Here is a 12,781-nt window from a genome sequence, read left to right as displayed (position 1 = left end):
GAGAATATTTCCTTGATTTTATTTTCGGAACCACGCTCGTCTGTGTACTTGTTGATGCTTGACTATCGTCTAATGCTTGCTTACTTCCGTTTAAAAATTTATTCATGAGTTTGCATAAATCTGCTGCAGTGAATATTTAATATGGTGAATTGAAATTAACACGAAAACATATATAACATACACATTAACGATAGATTCGATAGCGATAAAAGGATCGACTCGAATGAGACTGGCTGGAATGGAAACTTGCGTTATGGAACATTTTCCTTCTTCCTATGAGAAAACATTTGCTCCGCGCATGCTCGAGACGGCATCGGTCGTGTGGATTCCCTTCCACAAATAGTGCTTATTTTTTTCACTTTTGTTTTGTCATGCTTCTATTTTATTTCTTTTATTATTCGAAAAAATGTATTCCTAATTTCTAAATTTAGCTCACCCCGTCTAGGTTAACTTTCATTTACGAATTTTCCTACTTTCATATTCTACATCTGTTTACTCATTTCATTCGCTACATCTGTTTACCGCTCGCTTGTCCAAAATGCAAGATATGGTTTCTCGACAAAGTTGGCTCGCTTTTACTCTTGTTTTGGCAGTTAGTTAAAAATAATTTAAAAACAGAATCCAAAATACTTAATATACATTATTGTTTTATACATTTTATTGTAAGCGGGGGGCACAATGAAAATTATGATTGAAAACTGGGCCACGAATTCTGAAAGGTTGAGAAACGCTGTCCTAACAAATCATCTTTTGCCAAATGCTGAATGTCTTGCTGGAGAAAATTGGAAATATCAACAAGACAATGCATCGATCCATTCGAGTAACAGCACAAAAAATTGGTTCCAAGTCAACAATGTTGAAACTGTGAAATGGTCAGCTAGATCACCTGACTGCAACCCAATCGAGAACCTTTGGGGTGACTTAGCAAGAAGAGTTTCTGCAAATGGGAGACATTTTACATCAACAACAGAGCTGAAATCTACGATCGAAGATGAATGGTATAAAACCGACCCCACCCTTTGTCAAAAACTCGTTTCATCCATGAAAACAAGAATATTTGAAGTAATTCAAAGAAATGGCTCCTACACAACCTTCTAAGAATTTGTAATTTTTTTTCTTATATGTTATTTTCTATGTTGTCCTTAAAATTTTTACTCAGGCTCAAATATTCATCTGTGTGTTCTGTAATATTTTCTAATAATAAAATATTTGCAAATTAATTTTTCTACTTTTATTTAAGCTCAATAATTATCAATCAAATGGTATTTTAATTCCTCAGTTTATATGTTTCCATTTTCTCAAAAATTTTTACTGGCCTTAAAGTTTTTACTCAGGCTGTATAACAATGATTTGAAAGCTATTAAATCTAAACCAGCGGGAGTGGTCTCCTCAAAACTTTCTCGTATACTCCAATGAACTTGTCATGTCTGAGAACGCCTTGCATGACATTGGCATACAATAGTTATAACTATTAACTTTTGGCTTGAATTTTGCATTTTAATTGAATCTATCGTGCCATCCTTGGCGAGTCATTTGGCGATTATTCTCTGACATGCGTTAATAGTATCTGAAAATCGAATTTCTGCTTTACACACATTTTTTCGATCGATTAAAACAAAAATTTGACACAAATACTCACAATGTGATATATTTTATTGTGATATATCATAATGTGATATATTTAAGTCATTGCTTTTTTGAATTATCACGTTAATATGTTTCTGGAAATACAGACCAACAGACGGTCAACCCGTTGTTGGTGTTGTCTCAAAATTTGATAGTTTCCTACACTATAGATGTTAAATCTGTGTATCTGATTTTAACCAACTAGTTTCCTTCCTTTTTGTAGATATCGTATTAATTTATATTCGAATAACCGGAATAATCCTCTGAACAGAGTTTACTCAAAATTTGATAGAAATTTTCAAATTTGGTGTAAAGATCATATGCCAAATTTCAACCGTCTAGCTCAAGACGTTAAGGCTATAACAGATAGGCAGATAGGCATCTTTCAAAAATGTGTTTTTCTAGAACATGGGGATACATCAAAATCTCGAGTTTGAATATTTAACGATTACTATATTTCTCTATACTACGTACACGAGATAGTAAAAAGTACATTTAATATGATGTATATTATAATATGCTTGGTGACAAAATTTTTAATTAGAAATCTCTTTTGAGAAAATTATTTTTATTTAAAAAAAACAGATCATGAAATTTACTCCGAGTTAAAAAAAAATGAATAAAGCTTTAGTTAATTACTGTCCATCCGCCTCCGTCTGTTTCCATGTCGCAGAAGACGAAGATAGGTCTCCTAGCGTAATCTGGCTGTATTCGATACACCCCAGTCTCATTTTTCAGGTTTTTCTGCACTTCGAAACAATCTCTGGGAAGCCTTGTGTCAGGGGAAACTTCTAAAAGGAAACGTGATGAAAAAAATCAGTATAACTGTATCAATCGAAAAAAATCTATAATAGATAATGGTATATAAAATATCAATTACAACGATATCAAAGATCAAAAAGTTACAGAGTGGAAGCAAGTAATCAATTTAATTCTCCTTTTCCAAAGCTGCGGATGGAAACGTGGAATCAGATAGCAAACGTGTAGTTGATTTGGAGCTTAGCGTTTTTAAGATTGCTTTCTGAGAAAAAGATGGCATACAATATGTGGATGACTTTTAATTAGGTCTATAGCTAGCAAAGGTAGAAAAAAGAGAGTCTGTCCAAAGGCGGATTTATATTTATTACGGTTCTAGGCAATGTGCATTAAGAGATCCCATTTATCAATTTTAATGAAAACAAATCAATAACATGTTTATTAATTTAAAATTTTAGCCACCTTTGTGAAAAGATGCATTTTTATTTATTTTTTAATATGTGTATCATGGTAAAAATAATTAAGACAATAAAATTTGTGAAAAATTAAAAATAATCATTTATTAATAATTTTTTTATTTTAAAATAAAAGTAATTCCTTACTATGATAAATTATAAGGAAAAACAAATTTAACTCCAGGCTAGCAATAAATCAATAAACAAATATAACAAACAAAATTATTATCTTACAGGATTTGCGTAGTGAAATATAATGCAATCAATTAAATGAATAATTAATATTCCAGTACATTATAAATATGGAATTAATTAATTTTAATTTATAAATAATGTGTTTAATAACTCAATGTAAAGACACATTGCAATCCTAATACGAATTAATTGAATTAATTTATACGAATTAATTGGCAATCAGCTAATAATATTTTTATCATTAGTCTTGTAAAACGAGTAATTTTTTTATTATTATTATGACAATTTTTTTTCTTTCTTCCTTTTCTTATATATAAGAAAAATGTAAATTAAGCCATTTTAAAATTTTCTCAAAATTAAATAATTTTTTTGCTTGCCACTTTATAATATACTTTTGTTAAATACATGTTAGCAGATATTTTAACTACACTACGTTCATATTTAAAAATACAATATAAAATTATAGAATTTATATAAAACAATATAATATAAAGAAATATAAAGTAACATTATTAGAATTATGTCTGTCTATCTGTCTGATAACTCAGAAACAGAAAGAGCTAGATTAGTGAAATTATATAAGTGATCTTTGAAACAATTTGTGGATTGATATCAACAGAATATGTCACAGTGAAGTCTGTCTCCTCGCGTATATAAACAGAATAATTCAAAAACACAAACAGTTACATGTATGAAATCTGATACACGGATTTGAAATTGGAATTGTAAAACTGACACCAAATCCATCTAAAGGTTTACTATGAGTGAGTATATATGTTAAGGTATACATATCAAAGCTATAATAAAAAAAGCAATAAAAAGAAAGAATTTTTTTTTGTACGGATTGTTGCATCAAAAATTGTACATCTGCGTAGCGGATTTCCGACCAGACAGCTGCCATAGAACGTTAGGCTGAAAAAAGTTATAAACAAATCGATTATAGGTAACATTACAAAATGTTCAAATCCTATGAACCGTAAAATAGCAAACTACAATATCTGTTTATATAAAATTGTTAAATATTAATCAAAGTTTTATTAATTACTTTATATATTATAACATTAACTCTGCATATAACTGGTTAGGTTATATTCCATTTGTTCAGTAGGAAAAAAACTTTCCAGTATCATTTTTCTCTGAAATATATTATTTCCTTATAATCAATCTATTATAATAATTAAAAATTATATTAAAGTAAGGAAATAACTGTCAAATAATTTTTCACAGCATTTATTATTTTAGCCATTTTTTTTTCCTAAATACATTCTTAAAAAACATAAAAACCTATATATATTCACAGAATTGTTAAAATAAAAGTAAAATGAAATGAATTATTAAATTGTATTTGAAAATATATTGAAATTTAAAATTAGAATATTTTTTAACAACGGAGTTTTATAATGTTCACATCTGTGCCGAACAAGAGGACAAATGGAGAATCTTTTTATTGGAGTTTTATTAATAGATTCTTTATTTGTATGCTTGTATGAAGGCCTGGAATTTTATGTATGTGTGTATTCAAACATTATAACTCAAAAAAAAAAAAAAAATAGGCTGGCTAATTGAAAATTGGCATTTGGTCTTGACAACAGAATTGTACATCTGCATCGAATTTAGCATCCAATTGACCAGCGAAAAAAAAAAAAACTATAAAATGCGAATTTGATTTATTTAGCTGTCTAAACAAATTCAATACAAAATCCGTTACATTACTTAAATATACTAAAAAGCCCCGGGTAGAGCATTCCCGCGGATTAGAAACCAATTTATAAGTTTCCTTTTTTAAAAAATATACATGGTTAAAGAAGAAGAAAAGATAAGAGCTTGCCTTATAAAAATTTATTGGAGAAAAAAAAACTTTCCTTATAAATGAATATACATCAGAAGAAAAAAAAAGAAAGGATAAAATAAATATTTTAAAAAATACAGATGGGGAAAAAAATAAAGATGAGTGTAAAATAACAGAAAATTTATTGTTTCTCCCAAATAAAACTATTTGCACTTTTCATAGAAACCTGTATTTTACCTCCAGGCAGTTTTGCAATTAATGATTTATAGTATTTATTGTCGTAAAATATTAAAAAAAAAAATTATATGTCAGCAGAAGATTCCTTTTCTTAACCCAAAAAGAAAACAGACAGGAAGCCTTACATTTTCTATAACACTTTCTCCCAATAAATTAGGTCATGGTTACGAGGCGACCCTTTTCCTTTGTCTTAGAAGCACATAACTGTGCCTCGGGGAATAGAAAGAGGCCCGACGAGGGAGAACCACCCTACTTCAAGCAGAAGAGAGGGAAAAAAAGCTGTCGTTGAAAACGTGAATTTCACTTTTTTTTTTTTTTTTTTTTTTTTTGTATCACTTCCTACAGTAATCAGAGGAAGTCATAAAAATTCTGAGAAGGAAAAATAAATAAATAAATAAGAAAAATTTGAAAAAAAAAAACTTGTTTGAATGGGTTAAAACTAATCTGCATGAATTGATTTAAGCTGGGTTCTTTTTTTTTTTTCCCTCTTTCTCTGTTCCGTATTAAATTAATGGAAATTAAGCTTTTGGCGTCTGCCACAATTTTTTAACATTACACTTGCTTTATAGATATCGTAGATGTCAAAAATTAGAAAACAAGACATAAAAAAATGAAAGGAAGGAAATGCAAAATACACTAGCAATGATTGATTGGAAAGTGAGATATTATTTGCCTGTACTTTTTAAAAGCTGCAGCTGCTTTATGGATGTCAAAACTTCGAAAACGAGACAAAAAATATATATATATGAATTCAATCACATGATCGCCATGGCAACGTATTAAGAATGAAACGGCAAAAAATTAATCGTTTTTGTTTTGTTTTTTTCGTGTTCTTTGAAACAATAAGCCAGTCATAATACCATTTAACATTTTCGAAACGGCACTTTTTTCAGAGAATTTTTAGCTTTTTCATGAGAACTATATTCGTAAATTATACTGAAATTTTTTTTGTTTGTTTGTTTTGAGCCAGCATTTTTTCCATTTGTTAATAACAGAAAAAAAAAACATAAAATCAGATACACTGAAATAGATATACTAAAAACGTAATTTCAACGTTCTTGCTTTTACTTTCTATGTTTCAGAAACCATACGCTTGAATAAACAGTTCTCAGGACATTTTTTCTTTTTTCGCTATGGACTTCACAGCTAGCTATGATCCGTTATTATCTGGCTCATCTCTCGAATATCGTGTATTTGACATTTGAATAGATAGACAAAACAACTAAGCAGCTTTCTCGATTGCATCAGCAAATTTGGCTTCCTCGTTTCGTCTAGTGGCGTCAAATACCAAACGAAATGTATTGCTTTAAAATTTTTTTATGTAATTTTTATTAACAAAAAATACAATAAATTAATTTTGCGTAACAAACGATTATTTATATAAAGTAGTTGTGAAAATGACGTAACTGTTGTTAGAAGCATCTTCGTGAATTTACAGATGATAATTTCATGAAAAAGCAGACGATAATATTTTAATATCTGTCTTTCAGTTTTCTTTTTTCTTTTCAAATAAGAAGTGAAATGTTTGTCAAAATAATAAAAAAAAAATATCGTATTTCGGTGAATAAGCTTTCATTCTTTTCAATCTTTTAATTCATTTTTACAATTTTTCATGCACTATTATAGAAATATTAGCAAAAATATACTAACAAACATGTATAATTTATTTCTGTAAAATATTGATTTTTAATCAATTCAAATTGAATGATACCTTTGACGAATCTTATGAATTATGTATTTTATGCATCTCTTTGCATGCCTTGCATAATAATTTTGATGATAACTTTACAAAAAATATTTTTGTTGCTAATGCATCATAATGCATTATAAAGGAAAAATAATAATTGAAATAAAGTTCCAATTCCTTATTTTCTTAAAATCATTTAACGCCTTGAACCAAAATTCATTTAGAAAGTACTGTTGGAACTCAAAAGATTGACAAATTATTCTGATTTATAGGAAATTTTAACTGGAAATTTTAAAATTTTCTTTTAAGTTAAATAGTTTCAAGTCAGTGTTTTTAAGAGTCTGCTTATTTTCCAAATACGTCATAAAAAAGCACATATAAGTTATTAGGTTTTTTTTTAACGCAATTTACTAATAAAACTTTGATGTTTCAAAAAAAAAATCAAACATTATGTTTTTAAGGCATTAAAACAAACCCTAAAAAACGAAAAATGTTAGAAAAAATAGTTTATCAAGGCCTTTGGATATTGAGATTCAAAATTTCCTAAATTTAAATTCCATTAATTAAACGTATAACTCCTCACAAAAATATCAATAAACTATTAAATTGCAGCAATTACTCAATACTTCAGGCTCCAACTGATCATTTTAATTTATTGCTAGAACCCTGCTTAATTTCTATAGCGTCCACAAAGTTATAAAACCAGTCCTATTTAGGCACCACACGAGCTATTTCAGCAGTTCAGAAACATTACAGAACAACCGATCAATTCTTTTGATGGATTTCATCAACACTCTAATACAGAACTTCAGTTCTATTGATAAAACGACATGCTAAATTTTATCCACATACTATTTATTTGCTATTTTCAATTCACTTTAACTGAAACAGATTTCCAGTCTACGGGGATTGATACAAATCTGCAGTTTTAATGTACCTAATAAATTTCATTCATGACACTCTTTTAGTTTTTGAATTATTGGATTCACAGTATGACAAACACATTTTTTTTAAATGAGGGAGATGAGGGGAAAGCTCAAGGATTTCATTAAATTTTCTAAAACGAATTTCATGATAATTACATTATTTCCTACGTTTATATTTCACCTGTCGAGATGTAGAATGTGGTTAAAGCTTATAAGTCAGTCAACAGTTACTCTGCAGAAGCAATTGCTTTTGTATTGTGGTCATGTTACTCGGCTGCAAACCACAAGATCCCAGGTTCTATCCTCGCTCATAACATCCGCTACAAGAAACAAATGCAAAGCTTTTATAGCAACATATTTCGAAAGTGGAAATTGTGCGTAGAATATTTAATCGTTTGGAAGATTCCAAATCCAAACGATTAAATCTACTACGCACAATGCGATCCGATTAATGCTAAACGTATTCATTTTTATCTGTTTTAGCAGAGGTTTTGTTTCATCATTGAAGGTTGGTGAATGAATTTCTCCTCCAAAATTATTTATTTACAGATATATAAATCATCTTATCAATTTCATTATTATTATTAATCATATTCTAATAAATTTATATTTTTATATGTCTTATTAATTTTTCTCATCACTCGTTCGTTTGGAATCCCATTTTTTTCTCATCCCTCTGTTAAATGATGATGTAATATTTTGTATTCAGGCAAATGTCATTCTAAATTATGTATTATTTTTATTAATTTCATTATTAAATTTTAAAATATTAATTACTTTTTATGTGCTACATATGTTAATTATTCTTTAAAAAAAACTCTTTTCAGCAGCTCAATCGCTGTTTGATATGGTTGTCATCAATACGTTCGTAGCATCTTTGATTTGGTCATATATGATTCAAAATTCAAACTTCGATTTTTCTAAAACTCTCCGTTGTGCACTCGGACTGATTGACAGACTTCCTATAAATGCAATTCGTTAAAATTTGGATATAAATCTACAGATTTGGATTAATCCTCTGAAACCCGCTGTTCTTTGAGCTCTTCGACAAGCTTTTTAAAAATTCAAAACGGCTGAAAACAGAAATGAAGTAAAATAAAAATCCCCCTCCCTTAATCGTTTACAAATATTCATTTGAATACTGTTGGGGGGAGAGGGTCTTGTATTGTAATATTTTTAATATCTAAAAAAATTCCTGATTATTAAGAACACGTTTATAAATTGCATTAATAATTTATATTTCCATTGAAATGTTTTCTAAAAGTTTTTTTTCACTTTTGTATATGATTATAACTTATTGTTTGTTTAGTAACAGACAAATTAGATAAAAAGAAAATTTAAATTTTGATAAATATGCAGGCACCATTTTAAAATCATTGCTATATTATAAAAATGTAATAGTTTAAGAGTAGCCTTTTTTTCATTTCAAGAGATTACTCATCTAAGTAACTCACTGTTATATATTTAATAAAATTTAAGAGCATTTTAAGTTATTTGAACATAAAGAAATGTATTTCCAGGAAAATTGCTCAGGTTTATTTTATTAGTATCTAAAATAGAAGGAAGTTCCAATACTGAAAACCTATTAAAATATACAGTGGCTCAAACAATTGAGAGTACACTTACTTGATAAATCCCACTTGCAATATAAATAACACATTACCGAGAAGTGAAAACATATTTTTATTTTTATCCATAATAAATGGTTTAATTTGGAGTAAAAATGAAGAAAAATCAACTAAAAAATTCTAAACTGAAAAGTTTCAGAAGCATTTAAAATGAACATATGCAGATTTTTGTCTCAAAAAATTGGGAGTACACCAATGAAATTTTTGAAATATCTCGCATAGAAACAAAGTGTCACTGTTCAGTTGCATGTCTTTTGGCTCCTATAATGGCCTCTAAACGTCATGGTACCGATTCGACCAATTTTTGGCTGTATCTGAAGATATTTAATCCAATTTTTCTTGCAACATTTATTTTAAATGGATTTTGTTTCTAATTTTGTGTTTTTGAACCACCTTTTCGAGTAGGCCCACGAATATTCAATGGCATTAATGTCGGGGTATTGTGGTGGTCACACCTACAGGTGGTACATTGTAACAGGCGGTCACCTGTTTACAATAAAAAAGACACCATATTTTGAGGTTACGTGCATTCTGTTTGGGATCGTTGTCCCGTTAGAAAATGGAATTTCTATCTAAACCCAAATTTTTAACACTTTCCTTTAGATTTCTGCAACTATATGGTTCTTCCAATTTACTGCAGAAACTTCCCAAATCATAGGCAAAAATGTAAGTGCTGAAACTGTGCGAAATGCAATTAGACAAGCTGGTTATAAAAGTCGCATTGTCAGAGAGAAACCGTTCATCAGCTTGCAAATTCAGAAAAAGTATTTGCAGTTTGCAAAAACTCCTCAATTAAAGACCAATAATTTTTGAAAGAAAGTTGTATTTAATAATGAAAGGAAACTCGACATTTCTGGCAGTGACAGCCATCGTACTGTATGGAGAAAGCCTAATACTGCTTTGGATCCAAAAAATGTACGTCCTACAGGTAAACATGTTGGTAACTAAATCGTGATTTCACGTTGCATGACTATATCCCAAATCGGAAATTTGATTCTTATAGATGGTATTATAAACCATATGGTTTACTTGGATATACTTCGCACCAGTGTAAAGGAAAGTGCTAAAAATTTGGGTTTAGATGGAAATTTCATTTTCCAGTATGACAACGACCCTAAACAGAATGCTCAAAATGTGATGTCTTTCATTGTAAACAGCAAAATGTGATGTCTTTTTCATTGTAAACAGCAGTTACACACAGTACCCCGATATCAATGCCATAAAATATTCGTGGGTCATACTCTAAAAAGTGGTTTGAAAACACAAAATTAAAAACAAAACCTATTTAAAACATGTGTGGAAGAAGAATGGGATAAACTATCTTCAAATACAGCCAAAAATTGGTCGAATCGGTACCATGACGTTTAGAGGCCATTATAGGAGCCAAAAGACATGCAACTGAACAGTGACACTTTGTTTCTATGCGAGATATTGCAAAAATTTCATTGGTGTACTCTCAATGTTTTGAGGCCAAAATCTGAGTATGGTTATTTAAAATGCTTCTGAAATTATTCAATTTAGAAATTTTACGTTGATTTTTCCTCTAAATTAAATCATTTGATATAGGTAAAAATAAAAACACATTTGCTCTTCCCGGTAATGTGCTATTTATATTGAAAGTCGGATTTATCAAATAAAAGTAATGTGTACTCTCAATTTTTTGAGCCACTGTAAGTAGGTGCATAAAAAATAAAATTGTTACAACAATAAGCATGACAAAATTCACTAAATATTTTAGAATTTAAAATGATAAAGCACAATAAAAAGCAACTAGGACAAAAAATGTCTACTTCAACAAAAAATTTCTTACAAGGTGACATTTATTGTTTACAAATATTGTAGATACGTTACTGAAAGGATCCAAATCAAAATCCCTTCCTCTTGAATGCCTTTTTGGGTACACACATTTTTTAATAAGCATAAAATGTAAATGACACGAAGAAAAGAAAAATGTGGAATTTTAGTTAATACAACAATCTAACCCTGAGTCATTTAATCAACGGGAAATTTTAATAACATTTCTTAAAGAATTAAGTTTTTTAAATGCGATTAGAAGTTTCACATAATCTTTAAAAAATTTTTAAAGAATGAGTATTTAAATAATTGCGTTTATATTTAAAACTGCTTCAGATACTGGGAAAAAAACTGAACTTTGAAAAATATTTTTAATTATTACAAACATATTTTACCAAAAGAAAAAAAAATCATGGCATTTTATATTGATCAATGACTTTTTAAAGAAGAATATTTGAATCTTTGAATTCATTATTAAGATATTTCAGGTGTTGGTAGAACAAAAATAGAAAATTTCAAAATACTTTATATTATTCCAAAGGTTGTTTTTAAAAAAATCCTTATTTATTTTCTTTTATATGTTTTCCAACATTTGGTTTGAGATTAATATGGAATCAAACAAAGTAGGGGATTTACAACTTATAGAGAATTTGATGTATCGAATCCAACATCTTCGTCACCAAAATTTGAATTTAATTCGCCATTCTTTTAAAATTAATAATTTTTTTGATTTTTTTCGACATACAGGCATTTTAACAAAAATATTTATCAATTAGCAAGCAGAAAACTTAATATAAGTTGGACATTTTCCCCCAAAAATTGTCTCATTGGAGATATTAATCAAGAATTACAGGGGAAAAAACCATTGCTAAAAAGATAAGATTGTTCCCCAACAGTACCGATCTTCTTGAAAAATAGGGGGGGGGGGATGAACAATTTTCGGTCGTCGTTTGATAGTTGGCATGATGGGCTATACGAGCCGGTCTGGAAGTTAACAGAATTAAAGACTACATATCAAATTTCGACTATCTAGTTCAAAGCATTTTTCCATAATCGTGTTCAGACATAGATATAATTTAAAAAAATTATTTAAGTGGAGATTCATCAAAATTTCAAAAACAACTTTTTTTTGCGATTATAATATTTGTTTTACTTGGTGCTTTCTTCGAATACGAAAAAGCAAATAAATAAATATATATCTAATAATAAAAGTTATATTAACACTTTTCAAAAAAGCATTTATAAAAAATACAATATCACGCACACTTTACAGCATCAAAGTATACATTATATATATATATATATATATATATATATATATATATATAATTAGTATAGAATATCGGCTAAATAGATGAAATAGAAAAAAAAATTGTAGAAGATTTTTTTAAAGTTATTTTGCTACTCATTGATGAATGATTGATTATTCTAATGCAAAAAAGGTAGGTAAGCGCACTTATTATTGGATAAAAAAAATTAAAGCAAAATTTTTAAAATTCAAATTTATTTATTTATAAAAAATAATTGATTAGTTTTATTAATGAAAATCTATTAAAAATTTAGAAATTTTATTAAAAACTGTTTTTTTTTAAAATCATAATCAAGATATCAAAAAAATATTGTCTGCTCCCTTCCGGTAAAATATAATATAAAAATGAATAGTAAAGGATTATACCATATTAATAAAT

General features: G+C 28.4%; 1 protein-coding gene across 1 annotated transcript in view; it reads right to left on the bottom strand.

The window, feature by feature from the left end:
- The window catches only part of LOC129974938 (techylectin-5B-like), a 79,779-nt gene that overhangs the window by 20,609 nt on the left and 46,389 nt on the right, over positions 1-12,781 (bottom strand). Inside the window, exon 5 of the mRNA XM_056087742.1 lies at positions 2,266-2,417. Coding sequence (XP_055943717.1) covers positions 2,266-2,417 — 152 coding nt within the window. The remainder of the gene's footprint in view (positions 1-2,265; positions 2,418-12,781) is intronic.

This window comes from Argiope bruennichi, chromosome 7, assembly GCF_947563725.1.
Source record: "Argiope bruennichi chromosome 7, qqArgBrue1.1, whole genome shotgun sequence".
NCBI classification, from domain to species: Eukaryota; Metazoa; Arthropoda; class Arachnida; order Araneae; family Araneidae; genus Argiope; species Argiope bruennichi.
Note: the sequence above shows the minus strand (reverse complement) of the source record. Positions and strands in the feature narration are given on the sequence as shown.